Raw genomic sequence first — 26,005 nt, 5'->3', positions numbered from 1 at the left:
CCATTCCCCGTATACAACAAAGATAGCTAGGATAAGATGCTACACAATGCTTTGTACTATTATTAAATGCAAGGACGTACAACATACAATAAGGGTGTAAGGGAGGGGTGGGGAGTTGGGGGGTAAGGTAGGAGGCTATCGTGACTCCAGGTGAGCTCTGAACAGGTTAGTCTTGAGTCTTTTGCGCAAGCCGGTGAGCGACATTGCGGTCCTGACGTCGGCAGGGAGCTTGTTCCACTATCACAGACTCTTTCAAACCTCCCACAAAAGGCCCCCCCCTCCAAAACCCGCCTCTCTAGTCGTTCTGCGCTCCACACAACCATTGACCTCCTGCGGCTCTGCTCTGTCCCACTCCAGGTTTCTTCTGTGCGTACCTCGGCTCCGCCATCGCCAACATCATGTCCAATGTGAGTACTGACCGCCTCAGGTCTCCGCCGTGCTCACATTTACATTTTACATTTAGGGGATTTAGTCATTCACACACCGACGGCGGAGTCGACCAGCAGGGCGGCAGCCAGCTCGTCAGGTACAGTCAGGGGTGAGGCGTCTCGCTCAGGGACACCTCGACACTCCGGGGATATGGGGATCGAACTAGCAACCTTCCGGTTACCAGCCAACCCGCTCTACCTCCTGAGCTACTGTCGCCCCATAGACCTCTGAAGAATAAGTCCCGCCTCCGAGCCTCCGGTTCCCTCTGTCAAATGTCTACGTGACTTATTCTTCAGAGGTCTATTTGAATGTCCCTTAAGTCTCCCCGGGGTTCTGACGGTCCCTCCCGTCCGTAGTTCGGCCTTCCCGCCTGCACCTGGCCCTTCTGCCTGTCGGCGCTCACCTTCCTGCTCCTCACCACCGAGTGCGTCCGGATATTCAAGCTGCCCCTGGCCAAGGTGGCCTTCCCGGAGAAGAACCTCTGCTACTACTGGACGCTCCGGCGGGAGGAGGAGGCGGAGAAGGAGGCGCTGAGGAAGGTGGAGGAGTTCGAGAAGGAGGAGGCGCAGAAGGAGGTGGAGGAGCGACCGGACGAGAAGGAGGTCCTCAGGATCCATTTGGAGAACGAGGAGAGGAGGGAGGCTGAGGAGAAGTCGATGAACACGGACTCCGTCTCCGTGGACATGGTGGGTCCCGGGGTGGTGTACGCTCCGTGAAGGTGGAGCCGGAGGGTGGAGGACACTCAAGCAAGCATTATGGCTCCTTCATGTACAACGCTTACGGCTCTACTTAAATACTTTACCACAGCACTTTTTGTTATTTCGTTATTAAAGTTTTTTTATAATATAATTCCCTTGACTCTGGTGATTCTCTCATCTTCAGAAAGGTTACACTGGAGCCATCTATGTGCGCCCCCCCACCCCCTGCTGGCTTCTCTAGTACACTGCAGTAGAGCAAAACAGACGTGTTGATTATGCAGACCTCATCGGGTGACTTAAAGCAGACCTCACGCCATTACAGCCAGTAGAGCAAGGCATGACCCCCTGAGATGGCTGTTTGATTCCCTGCGTAGCTCAACCGGTAGTGCAAGGCATTAACACTGCCAGAGTTTGGGGTTTGAGTCCCTGCAGGGTGGGTCTGAGATGGCATGACGATGAGGGGAAGCAAGCCACCTGACCCACAATATGCAAGTGGTTATAGAACTGGCTATTATAATGGAGGAAGAGGGGCTGAAACTCTACCCCCCCCCACGGACATCAGAGGGTGAATCCATTTACATTCAGGGCATTTAGCAGACGCTTTTATCCAAAGCGACTTACAATAAGTACATATGTTCCACGTCATAAGAAGTGAAACAACAATAGATCGCCGTCGATACGGTAAAGATGTTCATGGAACCAAGTGCAGTTAATAACAATCGCTAGGCTAACCCATTCCCTGTATACAGTGATAGCTAGTGATAGCTAGCTACTGCAGATGCTACACAATTAAGCACTATGAATATGTACAACGTGCATTAAGTGCGTACAATAAGTGCGTACATTTTGGAAACCGTGTTCCCTTTGATGGAAGGACCACAGCCTTCTGGAGAGAGGGTGAAACTCTGTTAAAAGACCCTGTGATTGGCTTGATTTGTGATGGATTATAACATAGGGTTATAACAGCAACCCATTTTGCATTAGTGGGTTAAACCTTTTTGTGTAACAAAAGGCGATGATTGGAGGTAGCTGAGAGCCTGGCCTTGTTATGTGCTTTATTATACTTTGTTTTGCGAGGAATTGAGAACATTAATCATTGGAACAAGCATGGAAGAATAATGGAAGAATAAGCTGCAAAGTTGTTTCACCACGGAAGGACTCTGGTGGTTGTTTTGGGAGTCAGGAATAAAGGGTTGAACCAAGTACTGAAACTTGCACCTGACCTTAAATGACCTTCAACAAAACCCTGCCTCCTGAGACCGTCCACAGATCCAAGTTTCTGTTTCGCACTCAATGTTCAGTAGCGTTCTAAACTTCCTGGTCCCTAAAGAACAGAAAAGACGGGAGTTATCTCATCAGCTCGTCAGCCAGCCTCATGACAGCCTCACCATCTCCTCACACTTTCATTCTCCTCCTTTGGTTTACTTTAGATTAAACGTTGAGCGATGGTGCGAAAACGTAACACATTTAAGTATCTAATCCCCGCCTGGTTGTGCCCTAATTTGGGAGTTCTCAGATGAGGGATTGGAACAGAAAGCTGTTCTCAGGACTCCATGAGGGAGAACCTCCTGATCCGACCCGGCGATGCCAACATGCTGACCCCATCCTGGTCCAGAGTCCAACAGGTGATCAGCAGACCTGAGCGTCATGCATTCAGACCCGTTGACCTGGCGATGTTTCGCTTCATTTAGTTTGCACAATCTCTATCATCGCCAGATCTTAGGAATGGTCCGATTGGGGAGATTGAAGTGTTCCTATCAATGATAAACAATAGTACGAGCAGGAGACAATGCTGCTGAGCGCATGAACCCTCTGACATTAAACAGAATCTTCACAAGATAACCGGTGTGTGAAGAAAGAAAGACAAAACACAAATACAATGCATGCACAATGTAATCAATCCATCTTTACCCAGAAGAAACATGACCGTCACTCCCAGGAAAAGGGGACAGGAAATCCCTAGAAAGAAAGTCTGTTAGGTTATGATCTGCTGGTCATTTGTTAGATAGTCTCCCAGTGGCTCTCCTTCTCCTGCTCTCCCTTTGGTTTAGGCCATTCTGTGTAAATGTAACATTCACCCATTCATACACCATCTATTCACCCATTCAGACATTCATCACACATTCATGCATACATTCATTCACCAATTCACACACCAAACCATTCACCCATTCAGTAACCCTTTCATACACATACTCATTAACCTATTGATACACATTCATCCAGCCATTCATACATACAGTAATTCAGCCATTTATATACACATTCAAACAGATATTCATACACCTGCGAAAGTGTGGACCATGCGAGGGTACAGCCAAACCACTCATCTGATGTTATCAGGTTCAAGCTAAGCAGTCTTTAGCGTGATCAAGACCCATCACTGCCAACAGATACTGGCACCCGACCCGACATGCTGTATCTTTGAGGATCTGTGCATGCCTGTGACCCCAGCCACTGCTGCCAAATCACGTGGTGTGCTTGGGCGCCCTCATCTGACACTGTCACCAGACTCATGGGGGACGAGTCTGTCCCCGATTTAAACGGGTCAAAAACCAAAGATATGCTTCTTGAGACAATCTTTTACAATAAGAATCTATTTTACCGAGGTAAGGTTGGATGGTGCTGACCTCCTGCAGAGAGAGTCTGAGCTGGTTCAGGTTGGATGGTGAACTGTAGAACACTTATGATACAGCAGTTATTACATCACACTCACATGGCATTTCTTTTTTGCCGTTGATGAGGTGACCTCATGTTACCCATCATTGTCCTGGTCTGACTTTCTCTTTGTCGGACACGTGCGTCACTCACTCTTCTTGTTCTTGTGGAGGAAGTCTGTGGTGAGAGTCGCGTTACGTCTCCTAACAGATCTACACGTTACACACCTCGCTTTGAGTGATGGTGACTACGTGACTACAGTGCATAACTACATGGTGTGCTTTGGTGCCCTCATCTGATATTATCACCAGGCGTGCGATACGATCCAAGGAGAAATTAGCCGATCGCAGATGGATGTTGGGTGAGAAGTTTACAATCATGTATTATTTCATATATAATGATGTGTTACAGAATGAATCCATTAAACCTGATCTGCAATGTATGGAAGAGGATTAGGGCCACATGTGTTTAAAGTAAGAATTCTGAGATTAAAGTCAGTATTGTGGCCCTAATCCTCTTCTGTATGTGTGTGTGTGTGTGTGCGTGCGTGTGTGTGTGTGCGCATGTACATGTGTCTATGTATGTGTGTGATTTGGTGATCTTAATCATCCCTAGAAATGTGCCTACCAGGCCGCATTATTCATCGGTGTGACATTGTGACGTTAACATCAGCAGAACGATGATCGAGCACGCATATCTCTATCCTCCACTGGAGCCTGCAGCCTGACGTGTCTAATGAGGGACCTGCAGTCATCAGCACATCATATGTACACTAGATCTCCTCTGGGGATCATTCATTTCATCATTTATAATAAGGCATCAGGACAGCTTTCATAAACAGCCTTAATGGATTCATTTTTTTAAAACTATGCACGATTTAATATTCTTACGATATGATTTAGTTTTTAGCAACCGGGGATTGTATGAGAACGGGCCACATGAAAGGCGTCCGGTTGATAGAGAGGATCCTGACCCCCGCTGTGAGGCCCGTGAGACACGGCTAACAGACCACACGGTATGTTTAGGTGCCCTCATCTGGCCCTCCCGATAGGCGAAGCAGAATTCTGTACTGGATTAGTGATCGAGACCCATCACTGCCAACATGGCTGACCAGACACTGGCACCAAACCCAACACTGCTGTAGCTTTGTGCATTTGTGTGTGTGTGTGTGTGTGTGTGTGTGTTTGTGTGTGTGAACAGCCACCATACCACACTATCTAAGCCAGTGGTACTCAAATGGGGTTACGCATACCCCTAGAGGTACTTTGAAGTACTGCAAGGGGTACTCAAAATCTTTAAAAAAAATTAAGAACACATTTTTCATCATGAGCATGTTCCAATTCCAAAAGTTTGACAACAGATATCGAGAAAATGGACAAGACCGTTCCCTGAAAAAGAAAGCGCATCCAGAAACACCAAAATGTGGACAGTTTCAGGAAGAACATTTTAATGGGATTCAGCTCTCCATGCTCTGACCTTCTCCTGGCGTTGTGAATCTTATGTGGGGAAAAATAATCCAAATTTTTTTCCAAAAGTGTTTTGTGCCGGTGGAGGGGGAACTCAGCTGAAAACAGATCTTAGAGGCGGTACACTAGTAGAACAGGTTTGAGAACTGATCTTAGCAAACAATTGTCATGTTTTGTGTTGACTTGTTCTTGCTAAAACACTGGGATCCTAAGCAGCGCTGCTCACCTCATATCCCCAGGAATCCCCGTTTCACAGCCTCCTGCAGTAAGAGTCGTGGTCAACGCGCTGACTGGCACTTTCCGCTCAGCCACTGTGGATTTATGTTCAGCATTTGTGTGTAGGAGGTAGGGCTGGGCGATATGACCAAAATATCATATCCCGATATAGGTCATTCATATCCCGATAACGATATATATCACGATATAGCACATTTTCTGTAAATTCAATGAAAAATAAATAGTTTGCATAAAATGACCACATGGAAAGGCCTATTTCGTATTACATTTTGAATTATATACTCTACAAATAAAGATAACTTACTCATGATTATTTTTCTCCTTTTATTTAGAACCTTTGTGCAAATTATGCATGCAACAAAATATAAAATATGAATGTATAACTATAAAAAGGTAAATAGAAAACACTTTTTTGGTTGGTTTTCAAAAATATTAAAACCAACCAAAAAGCTCTTGAGTCGTGGGGACTGCGTGAGGATCACCTAGTCTGTGTCACCACGGATAACGCCACAAACATCCTTGGACTTCGGCTGAATGACTGGACACGCTTACAATGTTTTGGTCACCGCCTCATCTAGCCATGGTGAGTGTCTAAAACAATGTAAAAATATATTTCAGCAAGAATAAGAATTTTTATAGTAACAGCCATACATGGTAAACTATGTCTGCAATTGAGTTTCTGAGCATTTTAAAGCCAGTTTAAAAGCTTAAAATACAGAATACTCCCCCTGACTTTGTAAACAATCAAGTCATGATTTTTCCCACCCCCTAGTGCGCACCTCTATAAAATACAGTAACAATAAAATATAATTTTTTAATTAAAATAGTGGTTGGTTTGTGGCGTTATCCATGGTGACACAGACTAGGTGATCCTCACGCAGTCCCCACGACTCAAGAGCTTCCCTGAGACCTCTGGCTATAATTTCTCCCCTGTGGTCATCTGGGAAATAGCTTGTCTGTAAACACCGACTGCAGAGTGTCCAGTCTCGAACAAAGTGTATCGTCAGGCTCATATAGGGATGTCGTTCGGCTCGACCACATATCTGTTGTTATAGCGTAGTACAATACCTTGTGGATTTCCTCCTCTACTTTGGCCCGACACTCTTGATATAAATGAGGCAACTGGACTCCAGTGAAGTATTTTCGGCTTGGCATTGTGTACCTTGGGTCGAGTGTTCGCACCAACTCACGAAACCCGTTTCTCGACCGTGTAAATTGGGGCCATGTCTTTGCAGATGTAAATTGCAATGGCAGCCGTTATCTCCTTCCATCGTCGGGAATCTTTGTCATATGGTGTGCCGCGGGCAAAAGCTTCTTGCACGGTCTGGGGTTTGTTTTGAGCACTCGACGACGGTATTTTTTTGGATTTCATCCGTAGACTCTCTCCGTACGGTTTGTCGTGATTCTTTCGTAGGTGGTAAAATAGGTTGGTGGTGTTTGAGTCTGGTGAGGGAACCGGTTTGCGGCGTACTTTACAAAGTACGTTTTTCTGGCCAGTGTCCAACTTTTCAAACCAAAACCACGTCCATGCGATAGAAGTAGCCCCTCTTTTAGGTACAAGCTCACTTTGTCTTGGCTGGTCGTCTGAGTCCTTCTCCTGTTCAGAATTGTCACGTTCACTCTCCTCCGTGTTTGTTTGTGTTGCCTTCACGTGCCGTGTGGAAGAATGTAAAGCGTCGTCCAAATGACGAAAAATAGTACCATATAGAGTGATTTGCGGCAAGACGATATAAACGATAGAGCATCATATGAAACGATCGACGTTTTTTGTATCGTCACACGATATATATCGTCCAGCCCTAGTAGGAGGTGGTCCGCGAAATGTCTGGACACGCACACGCACACGCACACACACACACACACACCAAGCACGTAAAACCAGCTTTATTTCCATGTGGAAGCTTGACACCACAGCTTAGTATTTGATTAAGCAGAAACTAACCACATCAACGTTGACACACAGTCCCAGTCAATCCTGTCCAGACCTTCTAGGAGACATTTAACAACATTTTTGAACTATTATCTTGTAACATTGCAAACACCCTCCGACTTCAATATTTATATGAACAAAAAAAAGGGAGATGGATTAGCTCCTTCTGAAGTTGTACATTTTGCTGCTCTACTGTTCAGTGGGAAACCAATGAATTGGATTTACAGACACACCAAGCCAGCATGGGGGAGAGAGAGGGGGGAGACAGAGGGGAGAGAGACGGAGGGGGAGACTGAGGGGGGCGACAGGGTGGAGGGTTTTGGTGTCAGCGAGATGTAAGAACTATCAGAATGTCTGCATTGGGCAGAGGAGTGATCATGGAATTGATGCGCAGCTCAGAGGAGCCTTCATCATCATCGTCTGTATGATGATACGTGTTCATGGGTCGGGACCCTCTGGAACACGAACACACACACTTTCTGCTTCTTAAGGACTATAAGTATTTATGTCTATTGCAGTCGCGGTTCTGTACTGCGACCGGCACACCGGTATGATCGTCTCTTGAATGCAGAAACGAAGCAAGATACAGATCCTAATGGGAGTGTCATAGGTCAAAGGTTATGGGTGAAAGCACAAAGCAGGGAGTAGGAAGCTGGCTGTGAATGCACGCCAAATAAAAACACTTAAAACGCTTAAAACCAACAATATGACATTATAAACTCAACAGACAAAGCCTTCACACGTTTAAAACGGCCAAAACACCTCGGCGCCAGCGCGTCACACAACAGGAAAACACCTGATCACATTCTTTGTTTGTTTCCTGTTTACGCACAGCGGACATCTCAGAAAGCAAAACTTGTAAAATCTTCAACGGAAGCGAGACATCTAGAACAGGAGTGGGCGGAGCCCGGTCATATTTACAATCTTCATCAAGGGCCCCTGGGCCCGTCGTCTTCAGCTATGTACACTGATTGGTTCACGCAGGAGGAACAGGAAACGGCCACGCCCTACGGACGGAGCAGCCAATGGGAGGGGGCCGGTGCATGGGACAGGACACCCCCCCCACTAAGACACAGTGGTTCGTGGGTCAGACCTCCACCGCTGTGAGGCCGGGCTAGAGGACATAGATCTAGGACATAGATCTGGAATATAGATCTCCACTGACATGATGTGGTTAAAGCTCTGAGTGATCAGCTAAGGTGAGGAGAGGAGGTGAGGAGAGGAGGAGAAGAGCAGGGAGGTCAGAAGGTGGTGAGGAGAGGGGTGAGGAAAGGAGGTGAGGAGAAGAGCAGGGAGGTCAGAAGGCGGTGAGGAGAGGGGTGAGGAAAGGAGGTGAGGAGAAGAGCAGGGAGGTCGGAAGGCGGTGAGGAGAGGAGGTGAGGAAAGGAGGTGAGGAGCAGTCCCTTGAATGGCTGTGAAGGCGAGGCAGTTCAGTGTCACCACGGTAACCCCATGCACTGTGGTCCCGTGTGAGCCTCCGTCCAGGCCTTCAGCCTCCAGCTTCAGACGTCCTTCATGTGGGGGACGTCAGAGGCCACGCCCCCGGACCCCTTGGGGGGGGGGGGTGAGCGTCTGGAGCGTCACGAGTGTCCGTCTGTCTGTCTGGAGGCTTTATGGTCGTCATGGAGGAACCATGGCCGCTGAAGCTTTGGGGGTGTGGGGCAAGGGTGTAACCATGACAACAGGGGTTTTGGTCGTCGACAGCGCTAAAAAGGTGTGGGGGGGGGGGGTCACGTCTGAGAACGAGGCCGTAAGAGCCATCCTGAGCGAGAGGACACACACACACACACACACACACACACACACACACACACACGGAGTGAGAGCAACCTTTGGCTTCTGAGGTTCCTCGTTATCAAGGAGCTGTACTGCCAGTGTATGGAGTTGGGGGGCGGGGCCTGTGAAGGCGGGGCCAAGTGTGGGCGGGGCCAGGGGGGTTAGAGCCAGTGTCGGAGGTCCGGGAGGTTGGTGTCCATCCAGCGCTGGTTCAACATGATGGTTTCCACGGCGACTTGGACGCTGCGCATCTGAGAGCCGCGCTTCTTCAGGGAGCCCAGGAAGTTCCTCACCTGCACACGCACACACACGCACACACACCACACACACACACATAAACACAGGCACACGCACCACACACACACACATAAACACAGGCACACGCACCACACAAACACAAAAACACACAAACAGCATTGAAAATAAAAGCCTAATATGTAAAAGAATAATGCGAGTTCTTCTAACAGAGAGACAATCTGTTGGCTCAGAGGGGACATCTGGGACATGAGGCCCCTAGGTACTGTGACTACTGCACATGAACACACGAAGACTTGAACCCATGGAGCCATGGACACTGGGGCGTACCTGGTCGAGGTGCGTCTGTGTGGAGAACTGGGAGGTGGTGGACATGATGATGCTCTGGATGGCGAAGGAGCCCACAGGAAACCTAGAGCAAAAGAGAGAGAGAACAGCTTCCTGTCAGAGAGGGAACATGGATACGCATGCGTGATTTCGCGAGTGTGTGTGTGTGTGCGTGTGCGTGCGTGCGTGTGTACGTGGGTGTGTGCCCTTGTGTGTGTGTTAGCGTGGGTGTGCGTGCGAGAGCCCGCTCACTTCTGGATGAGGGCGTCCCAGTTCTGCTGAGTGAAGTCCCAGGCCAGCAGGGAGCCGGCGAAGCCCCCGCTGACAGCGCTGATGATCAGAGGCAGCTCCGTGGTCTGGACCAGCTCCCCCCGCAGACCCTCGATCAGGATGCTGAGCACACCACACACACACGCACGGTAAACGGACTGCCGTCGTACAGCGCTGTTCTAACCAGGGGCCGCTCAGAGCGCTTTACAACACTGCCCAACGTTCACCCGTTCACGCACACATTCACCCACCGACGGCGGAGTCGACCACGCAGGGCAACAGCCGGCTGGTCTGGAGCAGTCAGGGGGGGGGGGCGTCTCGCCCAGGGACACCTCGACGCTCCGCTAGGAGGAGCCGGGGATCGAACCAGCAACCCTCCGGTTACCAACCGACCCGCTCTACCCCCTGCGCCTCATGCCGCCCACCACCAAGACCTCAGTACCGCCGGCACGCTGGGGGGCCCCACCGAGACCTCAGTACCCTCAGCAGGCTGGGGGCCCCACAGAGACCTCAGTGGGGCCCCCAGCCTGCAGGCTGAGGGTCCCACAGAGACCTCAGTGGGGCCCCCAGCCTGCAGGCTGAAGGTACTGAGGTCTCGGTGGGGCCCCCAGCCTGCAGGGTGAAGGTACTGTGGTCTCGGTGGGGCCCCAAGCCTGCAGGCTGAAGGTACTAAGGTCTCAGTGGGGCCCCCAGCCTGCAGGCTGAAGGTACTGAGGTCTCAGTGGGGCCCCCGGCCTGCAGGGTGAAGGTACTGTGGTCTCGGTGGGGCCCCCAGCCTGCAGGCTGAAGGTACTGAGGTCTCTGTGGGGCCCCCAGCCTGCAGGGTGAAGGTACTGTGGTCTCGGTGGGGTCCCACAGAGACCTCAGTACCCCCGGCAGGCTGGGGGTCCCACAGAGAGCTCAGAGACCCCAGTACCTTAAGCCGGCAGGCTGGGGCGTCACTGTGAGAGGAACTCGTCTGACTGACTGCCTTGATACGAGTTCAGGGTTTTGCACTACGCTCATTAGCCACCAATCAGAGCATCTCTTCCGTGATTGGCTCAGGAACTCCGTCCTGCCTGTGAATCACAGGTGTGTGAAATGCAACACTTCTCAATGGGGGAGAAATGTGGGAGGGGGGGAGCAGTGAGGGAGGGAGGTAGAGAGGGAGGAGACATTTCTTTGGTGGTTCAGTTGAAACATTTTTCTCTCTTCTGGTCTTTCCTGCTCTCTCTCTCTTTTCATAGCTCCCTGATCGCATCTACAGCAGCTTTAACATCGTCATGACAACATGACACACACACACACACACACACACACACACCCCCCCCCCCCTCCCCAACCCCACCCACCGGGCGATGTGGCGTGTGTCGCGGCTGGAGGCCAGGGCCTGCAGGATCTTCCTCTTCTGGGCATCGTCTCTGGACTCGGCGTAGGTCTGCATCAGCTCTGCCCAGCCGTCGTCAGAGCGGGCGGCCACGGAGAACACCACCCTCTGCAGGTCCCCGGGGACCCTGGCAACACACACACACACACGCACCGTAACCAATGGGGACGCTATCAACACACACACACACACACACACACCGTAACCAATGGGGACGCTATCCAGACACACACACACACACACACACACACACACACACACACACCGTAACCAATGGGGACGCTATCAACACACACACACACACACACACACACACACACACACACACCATAACCAATGGGGACCCTGGCAACACACACACACACACACACACACACACACACACACACACACACCGTAACCAATGGGGACCCTGGCAACACACACACACACCGTAACCAATGGGGACCCTATCAACACACAGACCGTAACCAATGGGGACCCTGGCAACACACGCACACACACACACGGTAACCAATGGAAACCCTAGCAACACACACACACACACACACGGTAACCAATGGGAACCCTGGCAACGCACACACACACACACGGTAACCAATGGGAACCCTGGCAACACACACACACACGTAACCAATGGAGACCCTAGCAACACACGCATGGTAACCAATGGGGACCCTGGCAACACACTCACATACACACGGTAACCAATGGGGACCCTAGCAACAGCAACACACACACACACACACACAAAGTAACTTATGGGGACCCTAGCAACACATGCATGGTAACCAATGTGGACCCTAGCAACAAACACACACACATGGCAACAAATGTCACGTGAAATAGATCGCTATGGCTGAATGCACAACTATTTTTGCTACATGGTACTTATTTTGTTTGGGGTTGGAATGTCTTTTGTTTTACCAACAATGGTTATGACGGACTAAAAGTTGAGAATCTAATCTTTCTCGGGGTGTGTCACATGACTGCTTTCTCATGTGTTTAAATACCTTAAAACGTCTTTGCAGTGGGGGGAGGGGCTTAGCCCGGATAGGGGTCCTTTTGGTTAAACCTGTCTTGGTTCTCTTCATGTTGCGTCCCAGCGGGCCAGGTCGTAACATATTGGGTGCTCGTCCATCCCAATAAAAGCGCATATAAATACTATTCATGATGGTTAATTATTATTCATTATAGGCCCTAAAAACAACCAGCTGCGATGACTGCGTTTTGATTGGCCACGGCCCCAGAAAGCTTCATAAATGACTCATTTTCACTGGATTTCAAAATGGGAAACTCAATTTTCGCTTCCTGCACAACTCTCATAACATAAAGCCGATGAGGATGATGATGATGACGATGACGATGAAGAGGGCGTGAGGCTCACCTGACGCTGCCGTTGGCGTACTGCCTGTAGAGGTTGGAGGCCTTCTGGATGCAGTCGGGGACGTCCAGGGCGCACGCCGTCTCGAGCAGCACCGCCCGCAGCTCCTGTTTGGAGACGCTCGGCTCCTCCCCCCACGTCTGATTCATCATCAGGACCTCGAACCGCTCCAGGATGTAGGACTGTCAAACACAAGGTCAGGGTGTAGGACGGTCAAACACAAGGTCAGGATGTAGGACGGTCAAACACAAGGTCAGGATGGTGGACGGTCAAACACAAGGTCAGGAGGGTGGACGGTCAAACACAAGGTGAGGATGGTTGACGGTCAAACACAAGGTCAGGATGTAGGACTGTCAAACACAAGGTCAGGATGTAGTACGGTCAAACACAAGGTCAGGATGTAGGACGGTCAAACACAAGGTCAGGAGGGTGGACTGTCAAACACAAGGTCAGGATGTAGGACGGTCAAACACAAGGTCAGGATGTAGGACGGTCAAACACAAGGTCAGGAGGGTGGACGGTCAAACACAAGGTCAGGATGGTGGACGGTCAAACACAAGGTCAGGATGGTGGACGGTCAAACACAAGGTCAGGATGGTGGACGTTCAAACACAAGGTCAGGATGTAGGATGGTCAAACACAAGGTCAGGATGTAGGACTGTCAAACACAAGGTCAGGATGTAGGACGGTCAAACACAAGGTCAGGATGTAGGACGGTCAAACACAAGGTCAGGATGTAGGACTGTCAAACACAAGGTCAGGATGTAGGACTGTCAAACACAAGGTCAGGATGTAGGACGGTCAAACACAAGGTCAGGATGTAGGACGGTCAAACACAAGGTCAGGAGGGTGGACGGTCAAACACAGGGTCAGGATGGTGGACTGTAAAACACAAGGTCAGGATGTAGGACGGTCAAACACAAGGTCAGGATGTAGGACGGTCAAACACAAGGTCAGGATGTAGGACTGTCAAACACAAGGTCAGGATGGTGGACGGTCAAACACAACTTCAGACTGGGCGAAGGACCTCCAAACAGGACCTGGTGGGTTTGTTCAATACAGCTTGCTCACAAAGTTTAGACACTTGATATTTATCAGGAAAATACGCGGTAAGCTCCAAATATTGGTGAGTGTTCAAAGTTATTTATACTGAGGGTCGTCTACATGCTATGTTTTAACTGTTACTAACGGTTGCGTGCGTGCGTGGTTGGTTGGTTCCTACGTGCGTGCGTAGTTACGTGCGTGTGTGCGTGCGTGCGTGCGTGCTGGTACCTTGAGGTGGGCGACCAGGTCCAGCTCGTTCCTGTTCTCCAGCTGCCGGCGCAGTGTGTTGAGCTGGACCAGCGCCTCGCTCACCGGCGCCGTCTCCGTCTCGTTCACCACGTACGTCAGCAGGTTGAGAACCTGCCGGAACGGCACGCGTCCCAGCCTGGTGACCCCCACCACAGGGAGCTTTACTACACATGTTCCCGTACCACTTTCTCCTTCCCGATTCCGATGCCTGAACCTGAGTATCGGCCGATACCAAGTATATACCGATACAGCATCTAGCATTGTTACTACTAACAGCAATGTTCTTATTGAAGGGTTCTCTTACGATTACAGCAATGTTTACTCGGTTCATTAACAAATTATTTTTTCAGAACTAGATCATTCACATTTATAATATATAATCACACATTTGTATTCTTGTAGTTAAGCGTGAGCTTCCATGTTTTTCTGACTTGGTAGCTGGAACACACGTAGATCGGAGAGGCACATTTCTCATTCCGACATCCCACCTCTGAGCGTTAACAAACGCAGCATAACACCGCACGTGTGTGTGTGATGTTGTGTGTCTGTGTAGTAGTAAGGGGCTAGTCACGTGATGGTATCAGATCGGCGCATAGACTTCTGTACTCAATACCCGATACTGACTTTTAGGCAGTATCGGAGGAGTATCGGAGGAGTATCGGAGGAGTATCGGAGGAGTATCGGAAACGACACGATAACAAAATCCCTTTTTCTCTGTTAATGAGGTAAGGTGATGGACCAGTGTGAGTGAGTGAGTGAGTGAGTGAGTGAGTGAGTGAGTGAGTGAGTGAGTGAGTGAGTGAGTGAGTGAGTGAGTGAGTGAGTGAGTGAGTGAGTGAGTGTACCTGGACAGAGCGAACACGTTGTGTATGAGGGAGGCACGGTCCTCTCGGGGCAGGACGGTGCAGTCTGTGGTCAGGGCCTCGATGAGGGCCGCCCAGCCCGCCGTGCCGTAGTCCACCATGTAGAACCCGGTGCTCTGGAAGTTCAGCTTCAGCCACTTCACACCCGCAGACACCTTCAGGGTGGCTGCACACACACACACACACACACACACACACACACACACACACACACACACACACACACACACACACACACACACACACACACACACACACACACACACACACACACACACACACACACACTTCCTATTCAACAAGCTAAATCTCATCAATATCCCAATCTAATTGTAAGAGTGCCCTGGCCCTCGATATCAGCATCAAAGACAGGGCATTGGCGGGGGGGACTGACCGTTGCGGTCCTTCAGGGTGAACACCTTGATGCAGTCCGGGGTCCGGCTGCAGGCGTCCGTCACGTAGGTGACAGGGATGTGCCAGCGGCTGGAGAGAGGAGCAGGTTATCAGGTACCGGGACCGGTCTGACCAGGGTGTTGGACGAGGCTGTTTGACTGTCTGCGAGGGTGTATGTTAGTGTGGATGTGAGTGTGACTGTGATTGTGTGTTTGACTTTGTGTGCGCACGTGCGTGCGTTCATTACTCACCTGGGTGCGCTCTTGGTCGCGTCGGTGCTGAGCAAGAAGGGCTCCTGGGTGAGGGTCATCTGATCTCCCTCCAGGCTGACACTGACCAATGGGAAGCCCTTCTGCTGGGTCCAGGTGTTCATCATGTCGGGGATGTTGGGCTGCTGTTGGGTGACCTCGGCCTGGAGGGGAGACCACCTCACACTCTGTATTCATCCCAGAGGACACGCACTGAAACTCACACTGCTCTGCTCAAGAGTGAAGTGATGGACTGGAAGGTAAATAAAAGTCATCCTGGGTAGAAGGCCATTACCCGAATAAGAGCAGAGATTATTGTAACTCCTGCTCTCCTCCACTCCTCCCCCCTTTCCCTAGTACCCTATAATGGCCCCGGCTGGTAAAGTGTGATTACGGGCGACTCAGTGCTTAGGAATTCTCGAAATGAGTAAACCTGTGGTGGGGTAAGCACGCTCAAAGTAAATCAGTTAGTGACCGTGACCTGATTTACAGATGAATGAGCCCTGGCAGGAGTTCTGCGGTTTCAGAGCTCTACCTCATCACAGTGTTTGAAGTCCAGTGGTTCTCTCATTTGTTTTTCACCCTGAGCAAGTTTCAATTCTGAAAGCTAGACGATAGAAAATTGAGAAAATTGACAAGTGGTTGAAATGTAAATCCGAAAACAAGGAGAAAGGAGAATATGTGAAAAAAAAGATAGGGCGTCCAGAAACAACAAAATGTCGTCAGTTTCAATAAGAATATATTGGTATGGGATTCAGCTCTACATCTGAATAAAGCTCTGACCCTCCCCTGGTGTTGAGCTTCCTTTGTGGGGGGAAATTATCCAACAGTTGCATGAAGCTCAGGCCCATGTTTCTCACCAAATGGTGAGTATTTGCACCATTTTTAATGTTTAAACTGAACATTAAATTAAACTAAATGTTAATTATTATTTTCTATCCCAACATTGTTTTGTGCTGGTGAAGGTGAGAACATATCTTGGAGGGTGTGTACCAGTAGAAAAAGTTTGGGAACCACTAATTAAGTTCCCATTCAAATGTGGATGCTGAGGAACAGCTTGAATGTTGACTCCGGTTTCTGACCAAATCCACCTGGAGATACAGGAGGTGAGGAGGTGGCTCCAGTCGACTCATGTTAAAACACTGGACAAGGACGTCACCAACATAACAACCCCCATGACGGCGCCATCAGAGGTGACAACGGAGCCTTCTGACAGTCAGGAAGTCCTCCAACGCAACGTCACACGCGCGCGCAGCGGCCAAAACGAACGCACCTGTGCAATGCTGTCCCACAGGTTGTCTGTGACGGTGTTGGAGCCGCTGAACTTCTTGAGGTAGCCCACGATGCCCTTCCTGAAGAGGTCCCCGGGCAGGGAGGTGTTGAGCATCAGCAGGATGGAGGCGCCCTGCAGCCACAGGAGACACAGCTGAACACGGGCCCCCACCCAGGGGGCCCGAGACATGAGGAGCCCGCTCCGGCCTCGGGTTCAGGGCTCACGCACGTCACAGGAATGTCAACTGGCTTGGAGGCAGAACCAGCCTCACATGTTCACCGTGCGCCTGCACGGGTCGGAATACCGACCTAAGAGTGTGACAGACTGGGAGTGTGTGTGTGAGCGTGACTGGGAGTGTGTGTGAGCGTGACTGGGAGTGTGTGTGAGTGTGACTGGGAGTGTGTGTGTTTGAGCGTGACTGTGAGTGTGTGTGAACGTGACTGTGGAAGTGTGAGTGTGTTTGACTATGGGAGTGTGTGTGAGCCTGACTTTGGGTGTCTGACTGTGTTGGACTGGGAGTGTGTGCGTGAGAGTGTGTGTGTGCGTACTATTTTTAAGGACGTACGCCATACAATAAGTGCGAGAGGGGTGTGAGGGGTAGCTATGCAGGGACCATGCAGTCTCCTTCCATACCTTCTCGTAGGAGACAGAGTCAAACATCTCGGCCACCTGCTCCGGCGTGTCCGCCCTCGCTGAGACGGCGTGGGACGAGTTCAGCGCGTCTTTGTCCAGAGCTCTGAAGCGCACGGCCAGGAACTGGTTCCCCTGCAGACAGACCCCAGGGGGTCATGTGATCAGCCCACAACTCGCATCGTTTCATCTTCTGCAGCCTTCGACCTCATCTCATTGGCCAAGCTCGACGTAAATGTACATATATGGTCATAGGTCATAGCTCTAGATAGGACCATGTTTTTGGGTTCCTGTGTTACTTCTGTGTAGTTTGATACCGTCTGATCTTTCCTCTCATGGTACGTTTGGCATATTGGTTTAATTACATTGTATCAGAATGTATTATTGGTTCAATTGCAAAACCTTAATAATTCAAATAATGGTACATTTGTTTTTGTATAGTGCCTTCCAATAAACCCCAGGAATAGGAAGCCAAAGAAGTCCATGAAAACCCTGATGACCTTGGCTTCAGGTTCACATCAGACGATCTTGTGGAGGCAGCCCGGGTTACAGGGGTCAGAGGTCAGGGGGTCAGGGGGTCAGGGAGTATCAGGTGCAGTGACTCACGATGTCCAGCAGGGGGTACTCCTGCTGCAGAGACATGTACTGCATGTAGGTAGCGAAGCCCTCGTTCAGCCACAGGTCGTCCCACCAGCTCATCGTCACCAGGTTACCGAACCACTGGGGGGAGAGGGGCGGGTTACCAGTAGAACATATACCAGTTAAACCAGTAACAGGACGCCAGTTAGAGACAGAGAGGGGCGGGTTACCAGTAGAACATATACCAGTTAAACCAGTAACAGGAGGACGCCAGTTAGAGACAGAGAGGGGCGGGTTACCAGTCGAACATATACCAGTTAAACCAGTACCAGGAGGACGCCAGCTGTAGTCCTACCTGGTGAGTGTGTAGGCCTACCTGGGAGACTAGGGGCTGTAGGCCTACCTGGGAGACTAGGGGCTGTAGTCCTACCTGGTGAGCCAGCTCGTGGGCGACCACGGAGGCGATGAGCTGCTTCTGTAGGGGGGAGGACTGGTTGTTGACCAGCAGGGTGGTCTCCCTGAAGGTGATCAGACCCCAGTTCTCCATCGCCCCCGCCAGGAAGTCTGGGATGGCCACCAGGTCTGAGAGGGAGGGGGAGACACAGCCAGAGCTTCAGCATGTGTGTGAGTGTGCCCGTTGGTGTGTGTGCGTGCCCGTTGGTGTGTGTTTGTTTGCCCGTTGGTGTGTGAGCATGCCCATTGGCGTGTGTTTGTGTGCCCGTTGGTGTGTGTGCGTGCCCGTTGGTGTGTGTTTGTGTGGCCGTTGGTGTGTGTGCGTGCCCGTTGGTGTGTATGACCGTGCCCGTTGGTGTGTGAGGGTGCCCATTGGTGTGTGTGTGAGCGTGCCCGTTGGTGTGTGTGAGCGTGCCCGTTGGTGTGTGTGTGAGCGTGCCCGTTGGTGTTTGTGCGTGCCCATTGGTGTGTGTGTTTGTGTGCCCGTTGGTGTGTGTGTGAGCGTGCCCGTTGGTGTGTTTGTGTGCCCGTTGGCGTGCTTGTTTCTCATCACAGGGTATGTACATGAAGAATGGACTAACGGACATCCAAGCGGCGCTATAGGCCGTCCCCTAGAGAGTGTAACGCACCCAGCTTCTTGAGGGGGTAGGCGATGTCAAAGTAAGAGTTGTAGAACTGCAGAAGTTTGCAGGCCGTGTCCAGGGCGTGGATCGTGTGTTCCTTCTTCTCCGGCACCGAGTACACAGACACCTGTTACACACACGCACGTGCACGCACACGCACACGCACACGCACACACACAATCAGCCTAACGTGAGACTACCCTGTTGGTGCACAAGGCTGAAAGAGGAACACCACATGGCTCATTTCCCTAACGTCCTACGGAGACTGATCTTAATTCCAGCTCGGTCCGGTTCCCCAGAGGAGACATACCTGCGTGCCGGAGACGTTCCTGCTCACGCTGTCGAAGGTGGCCACCACGAAGGCCACCAGGTAGGTGCTCATGTTCACGCTGCTCTTCTCAAACTCGTCCAGCAGTAGGCCTCCGGTGATGTTGGTGGTCTTGGCCTACAGGGGGAGGGAGGGAGAGGAGCTGTCGAGGGTCACGCTGACAGAAACGCCCCGCCATTGGAAACCACTCCGTTAGCGTTAGCGGCACGCGGCTCAGGAGGTAGAGCGGGTTGGCCTGTCACCGGGAGGTCGCTAGTTCGATCCCCGGCTCCTCCTAGCTGAGTGTCGAGGGGTCCCTGAGCGAGACGCCTCACCCTCACTGCTCCAGACCAGCCGGCTGTCGCCCTGAATGGTTGCCACCGCCGTGGGTGTGTGAATGTGTGCATGAATGGGTGAATGTTAGGCAGTATTTTATAGCGCTTTGAGTGGCCGCTGGTTAGAAAAGCGATGTATAATTGCAGACCATTTCTATTTTACGTAGTTTAGACTGTCATAGACCACCAACTGATTATCGGATGCACATTATTGGATGCACAGTCCTATGTTCTTCATGGCAAATCAATAAACTGGAAACAACTATTTAGTTCCTGGATGCACATGTGCATTAGGGGTTGGACAGTAGAGCTATACTGCCCCCTTGTGTTATGTAAATTAAGTTACCAAGCGCTGGGTGTCCCCACACAGCGCTTGTTTAAGTGCCAAAGAAGAGGTACAAACACCAACAAACTAACCAACTCAGTAGCTTTAATCAAATACTATTATGATGAAAGGACATGCATTTGACCACCTGCTAACTATTAAAGTTAAAAAACATGATATGGGATCTTTGACTCGCTTTTGAAGGGGCTTCTTCTGAATGACCGAATGAGAGTAAACGGTACCTTGGGCATGTTGGACAGAGCGACGTAGCCCTCCCTGCGACTGATCCTGATCAGGAAGGTGGCTTTAAAGGCGGGCTCGTCGAAGCAAGGGAAGGCCTTTCTAGCAGCCAGTGGCTCGAACTGAGTGGCAGCTAGGACCCTGGGGAACACACCTTAGTATCAGGGACGGCCACTGGCGTTCATGGCAGCACTGGATCTGATTCATTCAAATTAACGCTATAAAAACAAATCACTCATAGAAAGGGTATTTCTCACTAAAGGCAATGCTGTCACTGCTGTACACCACTTCTGTACCAACTAGCTCATAGCTTCAAATCAACCGGACACACCTGGAGTCAATGCTGATCGATTGGGATTAAAAATATGTTCTCACGTCCTATTTACATTTATATTTAGGTCAATTAGCAGACGCTTTTATCCAAAGCGATTTACAGCGAGTACATCCGTCTTTAGAAAGAGGAAGTGAGGCCGGTGTGTGTGTGAGACTCTACTGGTCAAAGCCCGTCTCGGTCAGCAGAAGGTGTTCGGGTCGGGATATCCGGTCACCTCTTCTTGCCGTCCTTCTCGGTGTAGGAGCTGTTGTAGAAGCCTTCGTAGGTGTTGGACAGGCTGGCATGGTAGTCCAGCGTCAGCACACAGCGCTGTCCCTGCTTCAGCTCCTCAGGGAACCGGATAGCTACCTGCTGGTGGGGCTTATACTCCAGCAGGGTCGCGTCCCGGGCCTGGCCTTCGCCCAGCTACAGCAGGAGCAGAGGAGCATCCCCATCAGACCAGACACAACCACAACCATAGTGAGAAACACACATTACATTCTATCTGCATAGCCCTTAATCACAGGCAGTCACAAAAAGGCTTCACAAGACATTTATCTATGACACCCTCTGACCCTGACCCTAGACCCCCAGAGGGCAAGAAAAAAAACTCCCTTCATCAGAAAGGAAGAAATCTTACGAGTTCCCATGACATGCCAACAGGTGTGAGTGGGATTAGCCAACCAGCCTTCCCAGTGGACTGTAGCAAACGTAGCTCATCTGTCCGTCACACATCTAGGTGGACACGCTCACTTGTGATGTCATAAGAGCCAGCTTTTGAAAACGGCGTGTAAGGCCTAATCACACTCACACCTGGTGGCGTGTCGAAGGGACCTTTAAGAAGGAAAGCCTGATTCACTGGACATCTCTTTGGTGGAATACCTCCGTTGCAGTGTTTAGGTTGGACCCTTCGGTGGGCCGTGTGGGTGCAGACCGTCTGGGGGGGGGGGGGGGTCTCACCTGGAAGGTTGCCTTGGTGATGGTGAGGTCGGCGGCGTGCAGCACGATGCGCTTGGTGGCGTGCAGCACGGCCATGCTGATGACGGTGCGGCCCGTGAAGGTCATGGCGTCGAGGTCGGGGTTCACGGTGAGGTCGTAGTGGACGGGCCGCACGCTGGCCGGGAGGCGGAGCTCCGCCCAGGGGAAGGGCTCCCCCGAGGTGGAGTTGGGGTACACGGGCTCCATGGGGGCGGTGGAGTTCCCCTTGGGACACCCCGTCTGTAGGGGTCAGGGAGGGAGAAGGTGGAGTGGATTCAGAGAGCACCTTCCCAGAGCTTCACAGAGTCAATAATCACAGATAAAGTACACAGTACTGTTCACAGCACACCTTAAAACCACACAACGCACAACACTCCATGCATTCCTGAACACCGGCAATAGCACTCGAATCAGAATGCATCATGGGACTTTTTTGGTTGCTGAAACTCAACGTAAATATATTTCAAAACCTAAACTAATCAAAACTTTGCTTTGACACGTGTCGCATGAGGACCTGAGGACCTAATGGAGCTATCAGTGTGGGGGTGGGGGGGGGGGAGAAGTAGTTCCCTAATGTTAGCAGACGCCTGCCATGCAGCGCTTCACAGAAGGTGAGGTGGACAAGACTAAGCTTCGCTGATCCAGACAGGACGTGTGGGTCACACAGCAGAAGGTTCTGCAAACAACCGGAGCTCTGGACAGTAGGAAGAGGTCCTCTTACCCTGGTGAAGGTACAGCCGGGCAGGAAGTACAGGACCATGCTCATCGACACCACGATGACCAGGAACAGCAAGCACACCACCGTGGTCCGCGTGGACGGCCGCCAACAGGAGCTGTGGGGCGACAAGACCCTGAGATCAGACCGCACCCTGAGCCACGGTCAGCCCGGCCCGGTGATCACCAATCGCTCCCAACGCTGGGATTGTGGTCACATCATTGATTTCTTCGCCCTTATAGAGTAGTAGGGCGTAGGGCGGGGCGATTATTCGATTTCCGATCTCGATTTTGGTTTTTGCGTCAAACGATCACAAAACTAATATAATCTAGTTTTCGATTTAAAAAAATTGAATAATAATTTTATTTTTTTAATGTTTTATAGAAAGAACAGCTGGATAAATATCTGGACTTTATTTTAGATTTGATCATTTTCTTTTTGACCATTTGTGTATTTTTATAAGGCGAAATTTCAAAGTTCTCAGTTATTAAGTGTTTTTGGGAGAGACATGCTGAATAAATAGATCATGTTTTCAAACTCAAAAATAATAGTTTGAATAATCGTGATTTCAATAATGACCAAAATAATCGTGATTATGATTTTTTACATTATCGAGCAGCCCTAATAGAAAGTGGGTTTTAAAAATATATGATACATTTAAAACCACCACTTAGTGGACGGAGTATTTGTGTTTGTTCAACATAAGGGATGTGACAATCAACTACCAAATGAGACACGCGAGTATAACAAAGCTAATAATTAAACTAGAGAGATTAATATTCAGTTACTAATCTTTCTGGTCGTGATCCAAAATGTATTCAATCATTTCTATCATCTTGACTGAAACCCTTCCGTTTAAATAGCTGTTAAGGTTAAACCAATCGCAACGGTCTCTTCGCGAAGCCCACATCTCCACCACGGCGTTGACCAACGCCCTCACCTGGGCGGGGCCTGCCGTGCGTAGGGGGAGGAGCCAGCGCGGTGGGCGGAGCTGCGGTTCATGAAGGACATGCCCAGCAGCCGCGCCGACGACTCGCTGTCCTCCTCCTCGTCGTCCATGTCGTTCTCCCCCAGGCCGCGGACCAGCAGTCGGGAGCTGCGGGGCTCGTAGACCACCTCGTCTGGGTCCAGGGTGGGGAACGCCTGGAGGGAGGGAGGGAGGGAGGGAGGGGTCAACGCAGGACGGGCTGCTCCATGGGGGGGGAGGAGGTGGCCTGGGACAGATCCCTAATGGTAAATTGTCTGCACCTTTTCTAACCAGTGGCCACTCAAAGCTCTTTACAATCATTCACCCATTCAGGCACACATTCACACACACATCCACTGCGGAGCCAGCCATGCACGGCGACAGCCGGCTCGTCGGGAGAAGTCAGGGTGAGGCGTCTCGCTCAGGGACACCTCGACACTCAGCTGGGAGGAGCTTGGGATCGAACTAGCAACCTTCCGGTTACCGGCCAACCCGCTGTACTTCCTGAGCCACATGCCGCCCAGCCGACAGATGAACGTGCAAACACAGACAGGCTACCCTACAAACATCCTTTCTACATTGAGACGCCGTATAGAGTTCCCTGTGAACCGAGCCCGGCTGCAGATGTGCATCCGGAGATCACGTTCTCTAAAGACCGGGAACGCCTGGTTACCGGGAACGCTGCGGAGTCCTTGGCCAGGTCCACCACGTCCGGCTCCTCCTCAAACATGCTGTTCTCGATCATGTTCCGCGGAAGGTTGGTGCGCTCTGCTGGAAGTGAAAGCAAAGGACAGTGAGGACAGCATGGCTGGGGAGTGGACCTTACTGGGAGACACCAGCAACTCTACTGGTTTGCTTCATGAGTATTGCTCTTGGAACTTGGGAGAGTAAAAGTAATAATGCGAAAACGGGACAAGCAGGAATCTGTGTTGACCCGATACGACACAAAGACCGTTTAACAAAGCAGTGATTTGGGTAATTTCCTGTTGGGAAATGCTGCCCTTCACTTCCTGGTTCACCATGCTGCAGTAGCTTAGCCCGTGCAGAAGAGTTACTCGAATGTACAAAATAATAAGAAGATGTCAGAGTAATGAAGTCATGGGTCGGTAGTTCTACCGGATACCAAGAAACACTTACAAGAAGAACCCTGTTATCAGCGTGTGTGTTTGTGTGTGTACGTGTGAATGTGTGTGTGTGTGTGTGTGTGATTGTCTTTTGTACGACGATGGCGGCCCCTCCCTCAGCAGAACAAGCCTCTTACTGTCCTTCAAACAGAGAAACGTTCAACTTCCCAATTCACAAATACCTAACAAAGTGAAACAGCGGAGTGTGCAGGTTTCAGCGAGCGCTCTGCCCGGATCGGAGTTCTGTGGACAGAGCTCCTCCAGTCTTAAATTACAGGTTTAAATACAAACAACAGGGTGGTAATTAATCCACATTACAAAGCTGCAGCTTTGGTAATTTAATTATTTTGACAGCGTGCAAAGCCGCCGCGAGATATAGTCAAGACTGTGTCAGCAGCACGGCTGTTTCAATCTCTCTCTCTTCCTCAAATCAAATAAATAGTCTAGCGACCGTGACACATCACCAAACCTGATGGGCAAGGTGCTGATAAGCCTTTAATGAACAGAGGAAGCAGCCTCATGTCCGTCCATATGTTTCTGTTGACACTAAGAGCCACCAACAAGGGTAGTTTACGACCACAAAGGGGGAAACAATAAACCGATTACATCAACACAACAGTGACTCAAACTTGTATGAAACGCCTCTATCTTTATAACCACTGATCTCTCGTCAGGTCTGCAGTGGTGTAATGGAGAAGTCACAGGCCTCTCCGCTTGTGTGACCAAATCACTGCACACTTTGAAATCTTATCAGCAGCAGACCAATACATTATAATCTAAAGCACACAGACAGCCAAGGCAAAGAAGGCATGGCAATACAGGCAAGGGAACCAGAACAAAACATCGGTACGGTTTGATTTAAATTCAACGGACATGACTGTAACACAATAGTAATACACAAGTAGTATAGTTCATAACATTGGAACACCATATCTGCTGCTTATTTCCAGTAAGGTTGTAGGGATGACAGTTATTTAAACTGTGTGGTGTGACATTTCTGACATTGTAGACAACACACACACACGCACGCACGCACGCACGCACACACACACACACACACAAACACACAGACACACACACACACACACACACAATATATGGAATAGCTTAAATAAAAGTGAAACAAAGTCAGTGGGAAAGTCCCGCAGAGCTACTCGAAGCTAACTCCAGATGCCTGGGGCTAGGAGTTGTTGTTAGCCGCTAGTTAGCCGCTAGTTAGCCGCTGGAGCGCACGACCCCCCGCTGCTTACCCGACAAGTTACTGTCAAACGGATCCATGACTGACAGCGGGACAGAGACCCGGGAACCCCGACGGGCTGGACCGGAGGCGACGTACGCTGTACGGGAGCCCTCACTTCAGATCACCTGTTAGTCCTCCGTGGGAACAGATGCGGACACGGGGAACGACAGCTTCCTCTGCTGTTGACAGTGCTTCCACGCAGAGTGCTGCTCTGTCGTCCCATTGGCTGCTGGGCATCGGAGGGCCGTTACTGCGCAGAAATAGGCGGAGTCTCGACTATAGGACGCATGTTGGCGCTTCAAGACAATAT

The 26,005-nt window shown here is 50.5% G+C and overlaps 2 protein-coding genes across 4 annotated transcripts in view; one reads left to right on the top strand and one right to left on the bottom strand.

Annotated features, from left to right (window-relative positions):
• The window catches only part of slc14a2 (solute carrier family 14 member 2), a 7,695-nt gene extending 6,423 nt beyond the window's left edge, over window positions 1-1,272 (top strand). For both annotated transcript variants that reach the window (XM_079734991.1, XM_079734992.1), the window contains exons 9-10: window positions 358-407; window positions 786-1,272. In XM_079734991.1, the coding sequence (XP_079591117.1) occupies window positions 358-407; window positions 786-1,145 (410 nt within the window). In that variant the 3' untranslated portion in view covers window positions 1,146-1,272. The remainder of the gene's footprint in view (window positions 1-357; window positions 408-785) is intronic.
• A 6,085-nt stretch (window positions 1,273-7,357) lies between these two features.
• lnpep (leucyl/cystinyl aminopeptidase) lies at window positions 7,358-25,868 on the bottom strand. Of its 2 annotated transcripts, none has more exons than XM_079747862.1 (22): window positions 25,706-25,868; window positions 24,005-24,102; window positions 23,305-23,507; window positions 22,371-22,482; window positions 21,632-21,889; window positions 20,907-21,097; window positions 20,361-20,499; window positions 19,462-19,596; window positions 19,158-19,278; window positions 18,506-18,657; window positions 18,103-18,216; window positions 17,500-17,631; window positions 16,867-16,998; window positions 15,597-15,757; window positions 15,347-15,435; window positions 14,935-15,118; window positions 14,069-14,225; window positions 12,800-12,978; window positions 11,378-11,539; window positions 10,029-10,169; window positions 9,780-9,861; window positions 7,358-9,487 (listed from the first exon to the last, which is right to left on the bottom strand). In XM_079747862.1, the coding sequence occupies exons 1-22, from the start codon at window positions 25,731-25,733 to the stop codon at window positions 9,356-9,358; spliced, it is 3,102 nt and encodes a 1,033-aa protein (XP_079603988.1). In that variant the 5' UTR covers window positions 25,734-25,868; the 3' UTR covers window positions 7,358-9,355. The 2 variants fall into 2 exon arrangements, with proteins under 2 accessions (XP_079603988.1, XP_079603989.1); XM_079747863.1 differs by having other exon boundaries at window positions 24,005-24,099.
• Window positions 25,869-26,005: the final 137 nt, after the last annotated feature.

Source organism: Pollachius pollachius (genome assembly GCF_949987615.1).
Source record: "Pollachius pollachius genome assembly, chromosome: 1".
In the NCBI taxonomy this organism is placed as follows: Eukaryota; Metazoa; Chordata; class Actinopteri; order Gadiformes; family Gadidae; genus Pollachius; species Pollachius pollachius.
The sequence above is the reverse complement of the archived record's forward strand: the minus strand, read 5'-3'. Positions and strand labels throughout refer to the sequence as shown.

Bases quoted from the DNA above. Each gene is read 5' to 3' on its own strand.
- lnpep (XM_079747862.1), bottom strand. From the start codon at position 25,733: ATGGATCCGTTTGACAGTAACTTGTCGG. The intron at 22,483-23,304 runs GTGAGGGCGTTG...GTCGCCCCACAG, and splicing joins GCACGGCAGGCCCCGCCCAG to CTCCTGTTGGCGGCCGTCCA. The intron at 15,758-16,866 runs GTGCGTTCGTTT...TCTCCCCTCCAG, and splicing joins TGTGGGACAGCATTGCACAG to GCCGAGGTCACCCAACAGCA.